The 22,761-nt window shown below is 32.2% G+C and overlaps 2 protein-coding genes across 8 annotated transcripts in view; one reads left to right on the top strand and one right to left on the bottom strand.

The window, feature by feature from the left end:
* The first annotated feature begins 310 nt into the window (after nucleotides 1-310).
* Nucleotides 311-5,694, top strand: LOC106615583 (protein FAM151B). Of its 7 annotated transcripts, XM_036358904.2 has the most exons (6): nucleotides 364-444; nucleotides 1,716-1,812; nucleotides 4,132-4,398; nucleotides 4,527-4,768; nucleotides 4,880-5,092; nucleotides 5,160-5,694. In XM_036358904.2, exons 2-6 carry the CDS (start codon nucleotides 1,749-1,751, stop codon nucleotides 5,520-5,522), a joined length of 1,149 nt encoding a protein of 382 aa, XP_036214797.2. In that variant the 5' UTR covers nucleotides 364-444; nucleotides 1,716-1,748; the 3' UTR covers nucleotides 5,523-5,694. The 7 variants fall into 7 exon arrangements, with proteins under 7 accessions (XP_014087334.2, XP_036214797.2, XP_036214799.2 ...); XM_014231859.3 differs by lacking the exon at nucleotides 1,716-1,812 and having other exon boundaries at nucleotides 311-444; XM_036358906.2 differs by lacking the exon at nucleotides 1,716-1,812 and having other exon boundaries at nucleotides 383-489.
* Nucleotides 5,695-6,201: 507 nt separating this feature from the next.
* santa-maria (scavenger receptor acting in neural tissue and majority of rhodopsin is absent) overlaps nucleotides 6,202-22,761 on the bottom strand; it is a 31,504-nt gene continuing 14,944 nt past the window's right edge. Inside the window, exons 8-13 of the mRNA XM_070106169.1 lie at nucleotides 17,397-17,549; nucleotides 8,999-9,307; nucleotides 8,717-8,932; nucleotides 8,322-8,625; nucleotides 7,591-7,870; nucleotides 6,202-7,518 (exon numbers count right to left, since the gene is read on the bottom strand). Of these exons, the coding sequence (XP_069962270.1) occupies nucleotides 7,110-7,518; nucleotides 7,591-7,870; nucleotides 8,322-8,625; nucleotides 8,717-8,932; nucleotides 8,999-9,307; nucleotides 17,397-17,549 (1,671 nt within the window). The 3' untranslated portion in view covers nucleotides 6,202-7,109. The remainder of the gene's footprint in view (nucleotides 7,519-7,590; nucleotides 7,871-8,321; nucleotides 8,626-8,716; nucleotides 8,933-8,998; nucleotides 9,308-17,396; nucleotides 17,550-22,761) is intronic.

Raw genomic sequence — 22,761 nt, 5'->3', positions numbered from 1 at the left:
TTATGTGGAACTTTTTTATTTGTGAAGGGTATTATAGCTTTAGTGGCAGTTTGAATTTTGGTATTATTATGTGTATTCGCAAAAAAAATCTATAAACTAAACTTAACTATAAACAACATCATAAATACGTTCCTAACTAAACTCAAATATCTCTAATCTTTAATAATAAATTTAATCACCTTATCATTTTTATTAGCCAAAGGAATCGATCTGTGTTTTTACCAAACTTTTCGTTTAAGCATCAAAACAATAATACAAAAACACCGCGCAAGAGCCAATTTAAAAGAGAATATATTGGTGCAAAGAGCATACAAACAGATTGCTGCCGGCTAGACTTGGAAAATTTTCGCAAATAGTATACAAATTCAATTGTGCACCAACTTTCCAATCACAAGGGTGGTTTCGGCGTAATCAGTAAAGCGTGAGAGTGAACGATTTGTTGAAGTTAGTTCAAAATGTATTAATCAAAAAATAAATCCATAACTAAAGGTTTATTAATTAATAAATCGTGTTTAATTTTATAAACAAGTTCTAGCATTTAATATACATACATCTATATGTATGCATATGTGTGTATGTGCACATATTGGCAAATGAAAGTCGAACAAAGGTTGAATGAGTGTAGTGGGCTAAAAGTGGCTGCCCAATGACCAGCGTGTTTCTATGTGTTTTCAAAGTGTATTACTAATACATACACAGCATATACTTAAATGAAAACTTAGATACTTGTTTGCTTGTAAAATACACCGCTTAGTGCATGCTAATTGAATTTACATTAAAAATTGTATTATTAAGCTGTATTATCAGTGATATTTTGAAAGTGTTTTCTGTTGGAAAAATCATTAATTTTATTTATTGGCAAATGCGTTATGGCTATATGCTCACGGAATTAATTAAATTATTCGTTCAACATGGAAAAGAATTCAAACGCATGCATAATAATATTAAATAATACGTGTATAAATTAAATCCTACTTGTATGTACATATAAATTTATTTCTATTTCTAACTCGGTTAAGCAGTTTTTGCACATACTTTTGTATTTATTCACATATTTTTACAAATTAATAAAAAATAAGAAAAAATGTTAACTTCAGCTATAATACTCTTCACATGTACATATATTACTCTTAGCACAAAAAGGTATAAAAAATCTTTAATTTGGTTTTGTTATACAAAAACTTGATTTTGATCGATCAGATTGTATATATAGCAGCTATGTGCTGCAGTGGTCCGATATTAGCGGTTTCGACAAATGAACAGCTTTTTGGTGAGAAAAGAATGTGTGCAAAATTTCAAGTCAATATTTCAAAAACTGAGAGACAAGTTTGCGTATATACAGCTAGTCTGACATGACTGAATCGACTCAGCTTGTCGATCATTTATATATGGCACATATATAACCTTTGTAATAGAGTGTCCAACCTTTCCTTCTGTGTGTTACAAACTTCATGGCAAATTTAATATAGCCGATTCAGTTTACAATTATTTAAATAGCATATAATCATTTTTTTTTTAATTTCATTTAACTACCTCTAATTTTTACAAATTTCAGAAATTTTTAATTATTTACTGTACTTAACATTATTGTTGCAAAATATTATCTATGTAAATTTTGTTTAATACTTTATTTTGCTGTATTTTTATGTGTATGTATGCACTAATATTTTGCTGCTTTTATTTTCTCTTTATCTGAACAATTATTTCTTATGTAGAGAAAATTGTAGCAACAATCTTTTAGCATAAATATGTTTGAGCACTTTGACAGCCGCAACAGCGCCTATTTGTATCTAACTGCACTGCTTGTATTTGGTAAAGTAAATTTTATTTTTTGTCATTATTGTCAGTTAGTTACATATATTATATTACTAATAAAATAAATATGTAAATGTATACAACAACAAAGCAAAAACGTGTAAATGTGTTTACTTGCTATTCTGCTTTGTAAATTTTCTGTGCGAAAGCTTTCTATGCATATATGTACGTGTATCTATGAATGTGCTTATACACTGGTATGTATGTATGTATGTATCTATGGTATGTGCTTATAACTGTAAAACAGGCAAATGTAGTTCTAACTCACTGTCTTAATAGTAAATACTTGTATGCCTTATCTCATATATCATAGTTCTTATACTTTATTTACTTACAATATCTTTATGCATATATGTATATATGTATGTGTATTTTTGATAAGTAAGCAAACAATTACTCATTTGTATTATCTTTTTGAATTTTGCTTGCATATTTCTATACTGCGATATAAACATTTTTGTTATTATATACATATATTAATATTATTATATGATATACAACATGTATGTATGTACATACCCTGCCGGGAAATTCACATGCTTCTTGTCATAAGCGCAACCGAACGTGTCAAATGACACTCACTGCATATTTTTGCTTTGCCGCCCATACAAATAAATCACATGAAAATGTAGTAAATTAGCTCGCCCGGCTATCACCGAAGTATTTATAATATTTCCTAGAGCATTCGCATTTATTATGTATTTGTGAGGTTATGGTTCAAATAGTGTCAAAGTAAAAATATATTATAAAATATTTTTTATTATTTATGTGCATTAATCACTCTCATCGCCACTGGAGCAGATATCTCTCTATTTACAACTTTTTACGACAGCAAAGTCGGCAAGTGAAAGCATTTTGCGCATTAATTTAATGTCATTACAACAGTCGTACTCCTTACATTAAGCACGAAATATTTTTAAATTATTCTTAATTAGTATAAATTAGAGCTAATTGCAGTCATCGCCGAGCACTACATTTGTCTCATCATTTCGCATTTCCCTGCAGGGTACCTTCGCCTATAGGTAGTGTATGCATGTCAGCTGTTCGCTATTTAGTTTGTGAATGGTCGACAAAGAGCATTACTTTTCTGCATGCCAGCTGGAATACTCACCCCTTTGTTTCGCACACTACTTTTGTATGTGCTGCCAGGTGATTGCTAGCAATTATTGTGAGAGCGCGTAGGTAGAAATTTCACATCGCATCGTTCTTAAGCAGCTGTTGCAATTAGCTTTTCACATGTAGCCGTATGATTACGATTATATGTGTACTTTTGCAGCCATAAATGTGGACCGAATGCAATTTAGATGCTTTGAAAATTACATTGTAGCCACGTTACAAGCTAATGAGTGAAACTACTTAATGAAACACTTGCAAAGCAATACAATACGAATACGGAGGGGAAATCCGGGTTCATGGGCAACCGATTCCCATTTAGTATATTTAGGTTTGAAAGAGTTTTGCTCATATTTGGTAACTATTGTGTAAAGGGTAGGCAGCTCATTAGTTAGTCTTTTTAATGTGACTTATATGTCATATAATCCATCTAGTCCTCCACAAATTTGCTGCCTAATTTCTAAGCACATTGTTATAAGTTTTCTCAGCCGTCAAGGTTGAGTCTACAAACTATCGAGTGAAAGACAGACACTTCGAAAAGTCTGCGCTGCCATTCTCATCGGTCGTTCGCCTGCGATGTACAATTTTTTTTTTTATCACTGATACTTACGCTGAAAATTCAAACTGTATCTTTCCTCTATCGACATTTCTAATGATTGGCAATAATTAGTAGGGATCGCCTTCTAACCACTAACCTGGAAGCTTTATAACAAAGATTTAGCTGCAATAAAATTAAAAAACGCAAGCAAGCAAGTCCCTATAAAGAAGACCTAATTTACTTTTCTCCACTGCTACCACCACCTAGTACACCATTAAATAATTTGTGAAGTTTACGCAAACATTTTACATTTTACATTTATGATCTCGTCTAAACTTTTACGTACTCATATAATTTGTTTTTGTATTTAAAAGCATATTTCTCATAGCAAATACTCGAAAATCTACTTTTTTAACAAACTAATGTTGATATGCGTTTTTATACGGTATTGGCTAGAGGAAACCTCAAGGCAAATATATGTTAGTCAACTCTACAAAAAAAAATCTATAATTTTCCATTATATTGTATCAAATCATACGTTACTTTTCATCTCATTTTATGTTTTTTACGTTGGTCAATTCGTATTCCTAATTATATGTCCACCACTGTGTAATATTTTTGATCACAAATTTATCTAAAAGTTGGACTTCTAAATATTTTTACAGCTTTTAACAACAACAACTATGTTTATGTGAATGCTTCGCCTGCATTTCATATGCAGAATAGCGTAAAAAACAACAACAATAATAATTTCCACTCCTACCACATTCTGTCAATTGATAAAGACAGTGATTTGCACTTCAATGAAACACAATTGAATTTATATAACCAGCCACTAATCAAAATGACACTCAGCGATAAAGTCAATCTCACCGCCATCACGTGGGCGCATGCGGTTAACAGTCAGCAAGAGCTAAGCGAGGCGCTCAACAGTGAGTAGCAAGAAGTGCAATTTTTGCTTCGTCGCCATGACGTATACGTAACATCATATCACTTAGTTGCTTATACGCATAGTTGGCTTTTTTTGTTGTAGTTGTATTTTATGTGGAATGTGTTTTAGATGACATAAACATGATTGAGGCGGACATTGTGCTCGGCAAGCTTAATAATACTGGTGAGGATTTGCCGGTGATGGCGCATCCTCCAGCCAACTCCTCGGATCTCACATTGGCTGAATTCATGTTGCGCATTTTGGAACACAATGAGGAGCATGGCGAGGATGGGAAGGGTGTCAAATTGGACTTCAAGTCCATCGAAGTGTTTGAAGGCTCGCTGGTTATTCTAAGTGAACTGATACCATTGGTAAGTGGATAATGTCAAGGTGAAATTTTACGCGTAATAATAACCAACTGGCCCAATTTGGAGTGATTATTTAGAAATAAATTTTTTTTTTACTGATACCGTATCGCTTAGATGACCCAACCCGTTTGGCTGAATGCGGACATAATTCGCGGACCTGTAAATCAGTCCACCACAGTGCCGGTTGATCCGGAGCGTTTTTTCGCTGGCGCTGCGAAATTCGAATCTGCCGTACTCTCGATTGGTTGGACGACACGTTGGGGTGCCGATTACACAGAAGGTGCTTATACGGAGCAGCAAATCGATGAAATGCTGCTTGCAATCAAAGCAAGTACTATTTGCTTTTTCATTGTTGCTGTTATCAGGGAATTTTTTTTTTGTTTTACTTGATTAGAATAATAATGTTACCGCCAAACAACATCCAATTACATTCCCCGTACGTGCTGGCATTGCCGCCAACAGTTTGGACCAACTGCAGGCGCTGGTGGCTGCTGTCAATGAGACGAACGACAGCTCACTCACCATTTGGTCATCGGCTGGTGATTTCGTTGATGTGCCGAAATTACGGCAGCTCATATTCTCGTTCGGCTTAGATCGCGTCTATTTGGACGTACCGGCGGATTTAGCCGATCAATTGGAATTGGAACGCGCGGAAACCGGCAATGCCTCCGGCAGATTGCCGTCATTGCTCAGTTTTGGTGTTGTCAGCGCATGCTTGTATTTGACCAGCATGTGGCTGAGTCGCATTAGGTTGTAAGTTTTCTTCAATCAGTGGACAAATTCCCGGAAGATGGAAAACATATTAATATGGAAAGAACGAAAAACTCTGACAGTTGAATATTCAACAATTTAAAGACTAACATTTAATGTAAATAAATTGTGTGCATTTCAAAATAAATTAGAGCATTTTTTGCAACATTTTGAAACTTGAGCGGCGAGCGTTTCGCCATTTTTATAATTAGAACCGTATAGAGAGAGGGTTCATAGTTCTCTGTGCTAAATTTCATGAAGATATCTTGACAATTAAAAAATTTTTCAGACCAAGACTTGATTTTGATCAATCAGTTTGTATGGCAGCTATATCCTATAGTGTTCCGATATCGGTGGTTTCGATAAACGTGCAGTTTCTGGGGGAGAAAAGGACGTGTGAAAATTTTTAATTTAGTTCTGGCTAAATCAACTCAGCTCGTCACGCTAATCATTTATATATAAACATAAATACTTTATAGGATCTCCGACATTTCTTGCTGAGTGTTAAAAACTTGGCGGCAAACCTAATATACCCTGTTCGGGGTAAAAAATTCAGCTGCAAATTCGGGCGTTTAAAGGTTATAAAAATAAGAAAAAGAAACATATACAAAATTGGTTTAAACCTCTTTTCCAAATATCTACATATCACCTCCTTTAGTAGAATAATAAAACAATTGCTATAAATATTTGAATTTTCGTTTTACATTTTATTCAAGTAATAAGTATTTTATTACATTAAATAATTTCATCTTTTGGTTTCTAAGCTTTCACCTTATCACGTTTTGCTGTTCCATTTTGTTTCACGTTAACGGTATACGGGAAAATAATGAAAAAGGCCAGCTTTGTACTTAAATATTATTTAATCTATTTTTTGTTTTTTAATTTCAAAAAAGGACACACAATTTCAGTTCGATGGAAAATACTTTTTGATTTTGAGTCTTACAAACTAGAGAAGAGAGTGACTATTTCACTTATGTGTGAATATGTTTGTATGTATGTATTTATTGTATGAAGACATGATACTTAAAAGATTGGGGCGCATGAAAAGTCTTTAATAAACTATTTTAATTTTTAATGCCAATAAATTTTTTTTTTTTGTATAAATTAACAGTGTAGGTATGACGTAAAGGTTTTTGAACAAATGCAAAATTACTTATAATAGCAATACAATAGACGTATGGATTTGTATATATGTCTCGGGGCTTCGTGCACTAAATTGTCATTTTGCGCTGCATTTTTTTATTGTTTGTTATTTGTTTATAATTATTTTGTTATACAAATGTCATTTGTATACATGGACGCCATTGCGGTGATGACAATGACAATGTGACAAATGAAAAAATTATGTTATATAAATTTTACATATGAATAACGCGTATATGCTAGAAATTACTTTAACTACTGTTTATGAGGTTGCATTTCATAATTTACATATATTTATATATAATTAAGTGGAACTGCATTATTAGAAACTTAAGCTTTACTTGCTTTGTCTCCTAGTTGCATTCAACAATGGCAGGCGCACACTAAGGCGCATTTGAAAAGATAAAAAAAAACTACTACATACGGTTTCTACTAACAAACATAATACCTACTATCTACTTATCACATCACAACGCGGTGTTGCGGGTCGCAGTAAGCTTTTGCTTAACAGCACATCATTTTGTAAGACTTCACGGTTTTGGTTGTAGCCCAACAGCGACACACCTCCTCTCTGTAGCTTTCTTTGCGGCGTCAGCGCTATCGATCGGGTTGTGCTATTAACAATTGGATTGAGTAGCGCGTTTTTACTCTTCGGATCACGACAGAGTTGTGACATATATTTTGTTGGATACCAACAAATGAACAGTGTGCCGATGGCGAACATAACGCCGGTCACCACTTGACCCAGTGTCACGATTAGTGGCACCAAACCGATTTGGCTGGCGATCTCCGGTGTAACTCGTACGCGCTCTTCGGCCCACATGAGCGGTATAAATGTACGTGGAATTTTGTCGAATGGACTGTGTAGAGAAATAAAAGACACATTCATTTAAATTGTTATAAGTAAGAGTTTAATTTTAGTTTAAACTTACGCTATTCCGGGTACGGGCGACATGAGATAGTTCGCCTGGAAACCACCACCCACGTCCATGGGCACACCACCATTCGGTTCCAGCGTCATGAAGAACTCATGCTTTGAGGGATCCGGTGACAGCCCCTCGATGGCTTCTAAATAACTAGGATCGGCTTTGTAGAAGTGTGGAAATGACGTGTATGTAGGCGAGTTGTATTGGCAGGGTCCCAAATTCATTACGCCAGCTTTTTCACATTTTCCATTTACGCAAAAACATTTCATTTCTGGATAGAGTGTACCTAAAAAAATTATTTACTTTAAATTAATACATAGATTCAAATTTTTATACATTTACATTATAATTTTACAACTAACTGTAGGAATGTGTAAACTAACCCTAAACTAATCGCTTTTATTTACCCAATGTGATCGCGGCATAACTGATCAAAACAGCTGAGAGCATAGTAGTGAAATAATTATTTTTGATAAGTGCTAAACTATTTATTAGACACGGTTATTCTCATTTTTTATGCGTTATAATTAAATATAATGTTATTAATTAGTCGAAAATCGAAAAAATTAAGTAAAAAAAAATTTGGTAAGTGCTTTTCATTTAACAACTAAGTAAATACTTATTGCTGATAGTAGTCCAATAATTTATTGTGCAATATACTGATTTGAAAATAGTTGAAAGTAACATATTTAACTTCCAATTATATGAGCTTTAGTTTACTAATAATCTCCACTTACCATTGTCAAGCGCCCGTTCGGTAGCGGCATATTTAAACGCGGTGATTCCGTGAATTTTCACCGTCTCAATGTAATCCAAAGGCACCGCGCGGCATAGGTTCTGCAAAAATATTTCTACCGAGTCTGTCGGTATAAGATTTGGTGGGAAGAATTCTCCCATGGAGCCTCTAACACGACCACATTCACCTTCATAAATGCCAGTTTGTGTTTTGTGATTCCATTCGTAAATTTGTCCCATTTTTCGAAGATCATCTGCGCCGGTATGTATATTGAAGTGACCGTCATATACTGAACTGTCGTTGCGCTTTACAAAAAATAAAAAAGTTTTCATAAGTTTCGTTTATTTCCTTTATTTACAAGCGTCGTTAAGTTAAATGTGCGCCGACGACACTTACCGTATACAACCAGCCTACTCGATCGAATGGCACCACAATATCAGCAGCAAATTTAGATATAATACTACCCATTGTAACTAATGGATCACTGTAACCCGCAAATATCCACTCATTGGCAGTTTTTGTAATTGACAAACCTTCTCTATACATTTTCAAAACATTTCTCAATATACCCTTTTGAAAGCCTGTACCATTAATGGCTTGTAAAGCGGCACCCTGTTAATCAGAAAAGAAAATATTACACCAAAATATTAATGAATGCACATTTCAATAAGCACTTACATGCGCCACTGTATTGACTGAGGTTACGCGATCAGTGAGTTTTCCTTTACTATTCGCTTCATCGAAATAGAATGCAGCATATTTGCGAAATGATACAGTGTTGTTGTGCTCATGCCAAACAATATCTACCTTATCTGGTTTTTCTCGAAACCGATATGGACCCAACTCCACAAAACGTGGTTTCTTGCCGGACCCAACGTAAAAGTCTTCCGGATTTGTCCAATTGAATAGATATACATCAAAATTAAGTGGTAATGGTGAAACTTTCCAACCTTGATACGCGGGTGATTTGGAACTCAAAGCCATTTCCTGAAAATATGTTATGTTATTTCGTTATGTCATACAAAATTACTTATAATATACATATATATTTCAGATTACAATAATTAATATTTGCTGTAGTAATAGCAATATGACAGTAGCTCAATATTTGCATTTGATAACCGATTGGTAATTCAACTGAAAAAGGTTAGCGATCAGCTAGCAGGAAATTGCTGTTTAATTAGAATTGTAATGACGAAATTGGCAATAATATTAGTAAGTCGATGTAAAATAACATTTATGATCAGCATTAGCGCTTCAGCTGAAATTTGAGCTACGGCTGAAGCTACTTTAGCAGATGTACAATTACATTGAATTAAAATTTATTTGCCACTATCAGTAGACTGACAAATTACGGAAAATGTAACCGCCTGAACCTGTGATAAGCCATTTTACCTTCTAATGTCGATATGTATTTTCAATCGCAATAGCATTTATATGTAAACTTGAAAAATTATGGAAAAAAATAAATAAATATTTGTGTGAATACCTGGAAGTAACTGTATAAACACCAAATGTACATATGCTGTTAATTAAATTACACAAATTTTAATGATAACAAGAAAAAACGTTAACTTCGGTTGCGCCGAAGCTATAATATAAGCAATAACTCGTGCCTAATTTCGTGAAGATACCTCGTCAAATAAAAAAATGTTCCATGCAAGCACTTTACTCCGATCGTTCAGTTAATATGGCAGCTATATGCTATAGTCATCCGATCCATACAATTTCTTCGATTAGATTAATGCTTTAAATAATAATACATGCCAAATTTCGTGAAGATACCTCGTCAAATGAAAGAGTTTTCCATACAAGCACTTCATTCCGATTGTTCAGTTTGTATGACAGCTATATGCTATAGTCATCCGATCTGAATAATTTTTTCGGAAATTACATTGTTGCCTTAACTAATAATCCGTGCCAAATTTCGTGAAGATATCTCGTCAAATGAAAGAGTTTCCCATACAAACACTTGATTCCGATTGTTCAGTTTGTATGGCAGCTATATGGCATAGTGGTCCGATATCGGCCGTTCCGACAAATGAGCAGCTTCTTGGGAAGAAAAAGAAGTGTTCAAAATTTCAGATCGATATCTCAAAAACTGAGGGACTAGTTCGCGTATATACAGACGGACGGACAGACAGACGGACATGGCTAAATCAACTCAGCTCGTCACGGTGATCATTTATATATATACTTTATATGGTCTCCGACGTTTCCTTCTGGGTATTACAAACTTCGTGGCAAAATTAATATACCCTGTTCAGGGTATAAAAAGGTAATAAAAAAATAGTTTCGATGATTAATAAATTCATGTGAAATTTTTGTACAAATAATTTCTAATTAACTGATAATTGATCCCTTATAACATATTAAAGTCATTATATGGTATGCATTAAGAAATACATACACTAGTGGCCAAGTAATTTGAAACGATTTTCTTTTGCAATATTTAAAAATTTTTATTTACTTACTACATTTATTTATTTTAATTACTATTATTTTACTCAAAAAAACAAAAAGAAAAGATTAAGGGTGTTCACATAGCCTAGTTCTATCGTCGGATCAAATTCGCCTCGGACTGGTCTATTTATTGCCATATTGCGCGCAACCCAACTCGATTAAAAACTTTTTCCTAGATTGGTACAACTTTCTATAATCATCAAACGCATCATTACTGGTGACGAGAAGTGGGTTTATGAATATGACGTCGAAATCATCTAACAATCTAGCGAATGGTGCTTCAAAAATGAGCCGAAACCGAAAAAATAATATTTTGGAAAGTTGGATTAAGCGTTGGCATACTTGTATTGATTCAAGTGCCTTTTTTAGCCAATAATAAATACTTTTATTGAAATACGCGATTTTTTTTTCCATGAGTTCAGGTCAAATTTTATGGTACACTACTGATAATGGCAAATATATTTTTAAATTTTTAAAACGAGACATAAAATATAAAATAAAAATTTCTTTGTTCTTCTTTGTAATATAACATATGTATATATTGATGTAGTAAAAATAAATCTATTATTTATGCATGAAATTGAATGCTTTAATTATTACTTTTCGTATCCAACCTAGTACAAATGGTTCCAAACGGGTTTTGGTGCAATGTTTAGGTCTTGGACAATCGTAATCGATATTTGGACTCGGCGATTTCCATTATTATATCGAATTTTTCGGTAATTGGTCTTCCAGAGCGTGGTGCATTTTTGAAATCGAAATTATCGGAACGGAATCGACGAAACCAAAATTGTACATGATTGGCTGTTACAGTATCAGGACCATAAACGCTATTCACATTTTCAGCCGCCTGGCTTACGTTTTCGCCCATATCGAAGAAAACCTTTAAAATATATCTTTATTCTCTTTGCTAGTGTCCATCTTTGACGCGCGCTCAAACAAAACTGAATCAACCAATCACAAAACTGTCCGAAAAGTTTTTTTAGCATAAAATATCATCTTTCTAACGCCATCTATCCGAGCCCGATCGGACTTATACAACGCGAGATACAGATAAATAATATATATGATATAATAATGGATTCCTTTTTACTACAATTTTCTATACTAGTTGCTAAAGAACGCTCTAACTCGGTTAAATTTCGTATTTTATAGCCAGGATTATGTCTCAAGTGAATAAATGCTATTATATAACGTTTTTAATTTTCCAAGTATTTTCGCTAATTTCAATCAAAATATTTGTTTGCATTGCGCTCAGTTTAATTTTGAAAAGTAAGGTTTTAAAGGATGTATGTATGTAGTAAACCGCAACCGCCGTTTACTGATGAAATTTGAATTTAAAACACCTTACGTATGTGCATATACATATGCATATGAACATAGTGTAGGTGCTAAAAATATAATATAACCCTGCAAATTAAAGCTAATGACAACCCCATATTATAATGCAATAAACACACATAAAAGATTCCATACAATTTGTTATCGTATCACTAATTTTGCAGGTGTTCAGAATGATAAGGCATAATCAAAGAAAAAAGCGCATTTCTGCACAATACATATGTACATATGCACACACAATCTATTTACGCAGAGTAACAATTCGCGGTTCACATATTTATAATGGCGATAGAGAGAATCATTTTTTGGCTATTAAACACTTGTTAGCGGCTTTCAGCTTTTGCAGAATTAAAGCCACTAATTTCCGTAAGACCATATATGTGTATATACGTATATATGTAGATATGTGTATTTAAAATGCAATATCTGCAGTTACTTAACTGTGCCCAAGCCAGCAAAGAAATATAATAATTATAAATATAAGTATCCCTCGCAAAGGAAGTTTGGCCTCCTTAACTTCAATGTGCGACACGTGTGCTGCATTAAGGCGGAAATTTATGGCAATAATCGAAAATATATTTTTTATAACGAAACTCATTTTTGATTTTTTACCCCAACAATCGGTAGGCTAATTAAAAATTACGATGAGCTCAATTGGAACATTGTCTTTATAGCACATATGGTACATACATATGGGCATTTACAAAAAATTTCACATTACTTACAAAATAGTCGATTTTTTAATGTTTTTTTTATCGAATAAAAAAAAAACCTAAATTAGCCTGCATTGTCATCGAATTCTCCTAACGATGAACCCATTCGATGATTACCGCACATATATATGTACAAAGACTTGTGCCAAAAGAAACAAGTTTTGAATTGTAAAAATATTTGCAAAACAAAATGAAGTAATATTACTTCGTGGTTTTTTTGTTTCTTTTATCAACAAAAATAAATAAAAATTGGGCTATAAAAAGTTTTTTTATTTTATTATGTTCTACATATTTAATAGAGATATAAAAAAAAGGAATTATAAAAGTATTATCAGTGATATCCAAGATTAAAGAAACCAGGAAGAGGGAAATCAGACCTTATGTTACATACAGATATTGGTCTCGAAGTACATAGATAAAGACCAATTCGACCAATTTTTGATACCAACTTATACTACATTCCTACCTACTTTTCAAAATCACGTACTGATCAAAGTATTCGTATTAAGATTAAAATTAACGAAGGGTTATTGGTGTTTAACTTATCTTTTTGTCACAACCTTTTCAAACCAAACCAAGAAGTCACACACCTCAAAGGCACTATTTGTGCAAAGTTTCATTCCAATAAATTCATTGGTGCTTGAGTTGTTTACTGGAAAGTGAAAGAATCCGATGGCATTTAAAACTGTGTTGAATGAGAAATAGGTGTGGTTGTGATCCGATTTTACCCGTTTCCACACTGTAATATGGGAATGTCAGGATAAGGATGGGTATATGGGTATTATAAATAGATAAGACCACATTAATTTTTCAAAAAATGTGTATACTTTTATGCTCAGCATTATGTGGTTCTCTAAGTCGAATAAGTGTTCCAATAATCATTACAGCAGATTTCCGACCACACACATAGACACATTATTCTATTAACTGACTTGCGCTCTTGAGATATTCTACAAATGTAGGGCATTTAAGGGGTTGTATCCACGCAACTCAGAAAAACGTGTGTTTTAGTGAATTTTTCGAAAAGGTATTTTATTTAATACGTAAATAAAAAAATCTACATTTACAGAATTTAATGTACTTTTGTATTTGCCGATTCATTTTACAAAAAAATTATGATTCCCTTGATGCCGTAAACGAGCTCCAGGTGGACCTGAAGGACTTCCGTCCTGTCTGACGGTGAGAAGATTTTTTTACTTAAAATTATAAAAATCCCAAACCCCCCCAAAAAAAAATTCCTATTACAAAAAATACTAAACTACATATTTTCGGAGGACATTCTCAAATATATGTTTATTCGATATATTTGCAAAAAAAAATGGATTTTTGATAATCACTACTCCTACAAAAACTCCCTTGGTAAGAGACATATATCTATCTCATCTGAAGAGATAATCTAAACACACCTTGAACTTGCTGTTGTAAAAATCTGTTTCTACAATTTTTGAAATATGTCAACATGAAAATGGCAATTCAAAATTAGTTCATGGTCACTTTAAGTACCAGTTGTACTTAGAAAAGTGGTATTATGTATGATATAGCGTTCTCACAAATATCACGAAGTTCATCAAACACGTTATTGAAATAAAAAAATACCTGGTAATTACACCTAGGTAAATACAAAAAGTCTCATTAAACAAAATTTAAATTGCGGAAATTTAAAGTTCAGATCTAGAGTAATAATGGTTTTGTTGGCAATTACATAAATAAATCTCCTACATGATAAATTCATTTTAGGTTATAAAACTTGAACTTTGAATCTCTCGTAGACTGATGTTAAGCTAAATGAATTTTTAATTTAGTTTGTGTGATATTGAGTAATGTTTTTTATATATTTTTTTCCTCAAAATATTACAGTAGCTAATTGTGCTAATTAAACTTCAATGCAGATTTTTGTACAAAAAAGTGAAGAGCAGTTTCATAAACTTAATGAAAAATTTAATTTTAAATGTTTTAATGTTTTTAATATTAATTTTTAATTTTTTAAAATTATCTATTTTATGCAAAATAAAGTCGAAGCAAGCAATAATATGGTATTACTAATCAAAGTTAGCACCTGTATTTATTTTGTTTTAAAGATAATTTTTTTGTTCCACCATGAACCATAACTGTTGATGAGGTAATCGATCAACCGTTAGATATTGGTTCATATAGTGGCTTATGCTCTTTACATTATTATGCTCAGGGGTGAGATTAGAAAAAGAAAATGTTAAAATACTTAAATAGGCTTAAAATAAGCCTAATCCGATCAGAATTAGAAAAATATTTCGAATAGCATAAACAATTTACCCAGTGAAAGTGTAAGCATTATACATATATAATATACACTATATTAGGGTGAGGCAAAAACTACTTCTCGAATTTAGGGGTTCAAATTAACCTTTATACCGAGAAAAAATTTCTCAAGGAATTTTTAGTTTAATTTAATAAAAATTTCACTATTGAATATGAATTTTTGAATTGAAAAAAATTCTACTAAGGTAGATTTTTGGCAAATGTTATGCTCTATAAAAATCCACGCATAAACAAAATGTGTCATAAGCGATTCAAAAATTTTGCTATTTAAAAAAATATATTATTTTTATACTCTCGCAACCTGTTGCTACAGAGTATAATAGTTTTGTATCACCTAAAACTAATCGAGTTAGATATAGGGTTATATATATATAAATGATCAGGATGAAGAGACGAGTTGAAATCCGGGTGACTGTCTGTCCGTCCGTCCGTCCGTCCGTCCGTGCAAGCTCTAACTTGAGTAAAAATTGATATATCTTTATGAAACTTGGTAGACATGTTTCTTGGTACCGTGAGACGGTTGGTATAGCAGATGGATGTAATCGGACCACTGCCACGCCCACAAAACGCCATTAATCAAAAACAAATAACTTGCCATAACTAAGCTCCGCAATAAGATACAAGACTGTTATTTGGTACACAGGATCACATTAGAGAGGGGCATCTGCAGTTAAAACTTTTTTTTAAAAAGTGGGCGTGGTCCCGCCTCTAATAGGTTTAATGTGCATGTCTCCTAAACCGCTAATGCTATAATAACAAAATTCACTAGAAGCAAATGTTTTTAGCACTTCTATTGACGGTGTGAAAATAGTTGAAATCGGGTGGCAACTCCGCCCACTCCCCATATAACGGTACTGTTAAAAACTACTAAAAGCGCGATAAATCAAGCACTAAACACGCCAGAGACATTAAATTTTATCACTGGGATGGTATAAGATGACTTTATAGGAACCGCGTTCAAAATTAGTCAGTGGGCGTGGCACAGCCTACTTTTAGGTGAAAACCCATATCTTGAGATCTGCTTAACCGATTTCAACCAAATTCGGTGCGTAACGTTCTTTTCATGTTTCTATGTCATAGTGCGAAAATGGGCGAAATCGGACTACAGTCACGCTTACTTCCCATGTAACACCATTTTCAATTCCATCTGATTCTTTTACTTTCCACTATGCAAATCAGGTAACAATGATTATATCGGGGTAAAACTTTACGTGAATAATGCAATTAAAGTATGCCACCTTGCGGCCAAAAATTGTCTTAATCGAACCAAAACTGTTCAAACCCCTAAGTACTAAATATGTGGACCCCAGTGCCTATAGTTGACCTTCTACCGAAAATATCAGTCAATCCACAAAGAAATCTCAAACGAGTATACCATTTGACTTTGCGAGAGTATAAAACGTTCGGTTACATCCGAACTTAGCCCTTCCTTACTTGTTTTAGATTATTTTTGACTCTCTCTAATACTACACAAAAATTTGTATATAAAGATCTCTGTCTCATATATTTAGTTTTATGATTCACTATACAAATTTTAGGTACTTATACTTTATCACTTTTGTCATTATCAGTTAGTTTATTTCTATATTATGGGTTTCCAATTGAGTAACCTTTACGGCTCTTTACTTAAATTTGTGTGTAATAAATGTCTGAGAAAACAAAATACTCGGTCAATTTCTGGAAATTACCTTAGTGAAGCTTGGCACAGGTGTGCACATTTACTGATAAGAATTTATTTTCTTTTTGATAAATGTGCAGCTGTTCATATTTTCACGCAAATTAGATACGAGTAATGTTACGCCGATAATACTTAAAAGCTTTTTGAATGAGAAACTCTATTTATATAGCGGTATTTTGTTGTATAGTAATAAAAAGTGAGTTACGGTCAGTTTAAGATTTTCAATTAATCGAAAATAAAAGCATGTATTCGTCTTGAAGTATAATTTTTGGTTCTAAAAACATTATTAAGTTGACAGAATGGTGAAAATGAAAAAAGTGTTTAGTACATAAAACTTTAAACACTTTTTTTGAAATTGCATTTTTCAAATCGGGCGACGATGGTACATATTAAGAGACCATACTATGTTTTCACAAACAAATTGAAACTGTTAATGTTTTCAGTTGATATTTACCTTTTTTACAAGTTCGCCATTTTGCAAAACTATATGCTACATTATTTAATAATAAATTGAGGAATTTTATGAAGCTTCAGACAGTCATCTAATTTAGTCAATTAGCAATTTTTCGTACATGAGTAGACTTACCTTACCACGCAAGCGCGTGAATATATCAATCCAGTGTGCGAAGAGATAAACGCCGCTGGTGATGCATAGTGCGCCCAGCGCAATAACACTGAGTCGCCAAATGTAGCGACAGTATAACGAAGACATCTTTGAGGTAGCACTTGCTGGATATAATCACTGATGCTTAGTTAAATGTGGATCTACTTGGAGACAGTTAAACTTTCGTACACGTTATATACGCTACAACGGTAATACGCGAAAAGTTACCGCATAAGTTTGTATGTATGTATGTATATGTATTTACACAACTGTCTTGTTTCTTATCACGCGTATCTCGAATGCGTTTTAAAAACTAGAAAAAAACAAATGAGAACAAAAAAAATACACTTTTTAGACACTTTTTTCTTTTTGAAAATTTTATATAAAATACAAGCACCTTATATTAATATATATAATCTGTATGTATGTTTGTCTTAATAATAAATATATTATAATGCGCGGCGCGAAACGCGTCTGTTCGTTCGACTTCCACAATTTTGACTGTTCGTTAGCGCCACATGCACCAATTAGCTGTGTGATCGTTTTACACTGGCATGCTTATCAACAATTATGGGCAGCGTTATCTGATAAGCGTTTGGACTTGCCAACAGACGTACATATATAATATTTAAATATTTGAAGTGAGAGAGTCGAGTTCTCATTGCTATTTGAGTAAGTCTGACGCACATACACACATACTTGTATATGTATGTATGTAATTATATAAAAAAAAAATATTTTTAGTGAAAAGGTTTAAATAGTCTTATGTCAGCGATCAGCTCTCCCAGTATGATTCATCTATTATAATCTTAAAAAAAATAACAAAAACAAATATATATGTTTTTTTTACATTTATGTATGATTAAAGTTATCAAAAATTGCTTGATATCAATTATTTATTACCACAATGACTAGCAAACTTTGCTTTTTTTTGGATAACATTTTAAAAACATACATATGTACATATGTAACTACTAGAAAGATTCGTACATGTACATAGGTATGTATATGACTACTAGTATGATCCGACCACGCGTTGCTGTGGTACACCTTAGCCATATATATTGTAATTTACGAATAAAGGCGAAAACTTTAAAGCCGGTAAAAGAATCTAAGCGATTGTACTTGAGGTTTAATTTTGAAATGATTAATAAAAATATTTGTCAATTGAAAAAATCATGAATTTTCCATTTGGCATTTTACTAAAAATTAGAAATATTTATATATAATATGTATATTTATTTATTTATTTTTGAATTGTTTTAATGTTAATACAATTAAGATAAGAATAACCTATCTTTTAAGTTGGATCAAACTGAATGCAGCGTGCTAAATTTTACAAAAACGGATCAGTAGTTTAGGAGTTAACCTCGGGGCAAATGTGACACGTAAATTGTATATATTTATATACATAATTGTTTAGATATTGATCTAACGCGTGATGGCTTTCACGTTAATTTAATTATTCACAAACCCATTGACCAATTTTACTCAAGAAAAAAACGTCAGCTGCACCGAAGCTATAATGACCTTCAGAGGTGTATTTCTTATAGCATAGAAGTGTATATACTTTATCGCGGATAGTAATTGTGCCAAAATTCGTGATGATATCTTGTCAAATAAAAAAAGTTTTCCATACAAGGAATTGTTTTCGATCGGTCAGTTTGTATGATAGCTATATGCTAATGTATACCGATATCGGCAGTTCCGACAAATTAACAGCTTCTTAGGAAAAAAAGGACGTGAGCAAAATTTCAAGTCAGGGACATGGCTGAAAAGGTTTGAAAAGCTCCAAAGAAATTTCACACGATGTCAACGCAAGCATCTTTTTGTAAGTACAAATCCTCTGGGCTTTAGGTAGATAAATAGCTTCACAAATATTTTTTTTCTTTCTTATTTTTCATATTTCTTATAAAGTCATCAGCAGTCTTTATGTTTTAATATCGTCAATAGTTAAATCGCTTGGCAGCCCTTTCAAGAAAAAGGAAACTTTGTAGTGTGTTCAGATATGAAAGTAAATTATTTTGACACCAATTTGAGTTGAAAAATTACTTCTACATGTCAAGTATGACCGAAGCTTAAGTCTGTCACATCAATCACACTTCAAAAACTTACAGTTTAGTAAGCAAACCGTTCCGATTCCGATTTCGATTTCTTTCTAATATCGTTGGTAAATATTGCTGAATTGCATTTTTTTGTAAATATTTATTTATTTATAAAGATATAGAGCGTCGGTAACGATATTAGTGTTGAAATCAGTTCCTATATACAATTCAATTAAATAAGCTTTTAGTGTAAACATTCTCAAATGATTATTCATAATATAGTTTATGTATGTATGTATGTATTTACGTATGTACGTATGTAAGTATATAGGTAATGAATTTGAGATTGGAAAGGGTAAATAAAGAGAGTTTAAATATTTCTTGTGGGGAGATATTGTTACAGCGCTGACTCAGAATACGTCTAAGTGTTGACAATACAAAGTATGAAATTTAGTACAAAAATTTGCAGAATAAACAAATAAAAGTTAGGTGTCATATACATACATACATGCCATAATTAGCTCATTCACATAAATACATATTTAGAAATATAAAATGACGTATCAACCCTACAAGAACAGTGACGGTCATCTGACCGATAATATGACAGTCACAGTTGAAAAAAAATTTTCAGTGCGCAGAACAAAGTTTCTAACATTTTCTTAAGGGCCTTGTGCAAAAACTAATGTAAACAAACGCATGTGTTTGCATCTCTCTTTAACACATGTATATTCGGGATTGATTCACTATATATCTATACTGCTCACTTTCATGTCTTTTCCTGACTCATTGCTGACCATAAATCCATCATAGCTGAAAATTGTCAGTTATGACTGTAAATCTATCACAAGTGAAAAATGAAATCATGATTAATTAGTGCTGATAAACGTTTTTCTTGACAACCATCAACATTGACAGTAATTTTACTATTCATTTGACTGTCAGTTGACAAGTAAACTGTCCATCACGACTGACATAAAAAGTGTGAGTATATTGGTGAACCCATCAGCAGTTTCTTGTAGGGAGTGAATGATGGAACTCAGTGAAATCTAATGTATATATGCATGTGTAATGTATGTGTTTGTGCAATTTAGTCGTAGGTGTTGCTATTTTTAAACACTTTGTATAATCTAATTAGCATAAAATTTTCGAAAAATAATTTTCTTCTTTTGCCTTTTTCGTATAAAATCAAAAATATACGGTATTATTCACAAAAACAAAATAATATGAAGTTTTTGAGAACACAATATTAAAGAAAAATTAATAGTAACAAAGTAAAACTAGTTTATGCGAAACCCTTTCGAAATTATGCAATGAGTCGTGTGTTTTTTTTTCTATAAAATGCTCAGTAATGCTTCACAGAAAGATGATTTATAAAAAAAAGAACATTAGTTGCGAACAACCTACTAAAGTACAAAAAATTTTGAAGATTATCATTTGTTCGAAAATTTTTGACAAAAAAAAATCGTAAATACCACTAAATAAAAAAGTCTTAGAAAGCTTATTGTTGAAATAATTTTTGTGCAGCGTTGCCATCTGTTTAAATTTTTTATTTTTTGAAATAGTTAAAAACAGAAATCAATAAATAAACTTTAATATTTTTTGACTTTTGACAACCTCTTTAAAGATTCTCATTCAAGAAGTTGTTATGATAAATCAAATAATTTAATATGGTTAATAAACTAAACAAGGCTTAGAAATAAAAATTTCTGTCAGTTATATTTTGAAAATGATTTAATCAGTGCCATAGCGAATTTGGCAAATTTTAGATAATGACTCATGCAAACGTATATTGTGGTAAATTTCTGCGATTTACTTTAGTTCCACTCTAATCTTATTAAAATTGTTTATATGTATTATATTATTCAAATGAACATTATCAATTTATAATTAAAACGCAATTACATATAATTTTGCGGCGAGACATTCCAATATGGTGTATGGTATGGTGTTATATTTATGTATGTATGTTGGTTTAATGTGCGGCATGAGTCGAGCTTTCTCGTTCATTTAAGCATTTAACATGCAAATTATTATATATTTTTTCTTTTGAAATGAATTTGGAGAATTGCTCTGGAATAATAAGGAGAACACAAGAAGCGTAAAAATTGCAAATTTGACAGTTGCGGTTTGTTAAGACTACAGATTCGTCTAAACTTATTTCTGTATATACTTAAATGCGGTATTTAAGAATTTAAAAATTTACGGCTTACTTCAATAAATAATATTTATATACATATAATTTAAGAGCTTATATCCATTTGTGAATTAAAAAAAATATTATTTTGTTTATATATCAAGTATACCATACATATATTTGAGAATATTCTTCGAAAATTTGAAGTTGATAGTTTTGGAGATATGAGCGTATATTCTATAATTAGTGTAATCTCCTCCCAAAACTTTAAACGCATTTTTCTCAAAACGCTAAAGATGAAGAAAAATTTTCCCGAACGACTGGACTGATCGACAGGAAGTTTTCACAAGACTATTTAAATATATTTGTCAGGTAATGATCGAAGGAATAAGATTTTTGACATCAATTTCGATTTTTATGCCAAAGACAATTTATTTTTAAGGAAGCCGACATTTTGGCAAAAATTAAAATTTTGACTAGTCCTTCCTTCATTTGCGGTATTCGATTATAGGAATAATACATTTTTTTGCCGCCAAACACTTCTTCTCGGAGGACCGTCTTCCTGGAGATCATATACGGAATCAAGCGAATCCACCACTTAAAATGATATGGAAATGAAAAAGTATGCATTGATCAGTATATCAAAAACACGAATATATCAGACGAGTTTTTTTGTCTCAGATATTCGTATACAACTGAATAGGTCGAGTAAAAATTCTCTCGTGAATAAAAAATTTCGATAAAATGTCGTGTAATCGGAAGAAAACTAAAACCGAAAGCGGTACATTTCCTTTGCAATCTTCCTAAATAGCAGTAGAATGCGTGATGCCAAGAAAGCATGAAAATATCGGGACTTGATGACATAGTATCTACTTGTTATATTGTACATATGTACATATTTATATGTATATGTACACTAAGTGCATAAGTAGTTGAAGTCAAGGTCTGTTGGGCTTAATTTAATTCAATTCAACTTTGCGTTATTCTATTTAGGATCACAAAAAAGACATATGTATATAAAAGTATATTGGCATATACATATATATATATATATATATATATAATTTATTTATGTATACAAGTATATATATTATATATTATATATATTATATTGATATGCATATTTTTATGTAGATAAGTTTATGTAACAAGTTCGAAGACCTGT

This window comes from Bactrocera oleae, chromosome 3, assembly GCF_042242935.1.
Source record: "Bactrocera oleae isolate idBacOlea1 chromosome 3, idBacOlea1, whole genome shotgun sequence".
Classification (NCBI taxonomy): domain Eukaryota; kingdom Metazoa; phylum Arthropoda; class Insecta; order Diptera; family Tephritidae; genus Bactrocera; species Bactrocera oleae.
The sequence above is the reverse complement of the archived record's forward strand: the minus strand, read 5'-3'. Positions and strand labels throughout refer to the sequence as shown.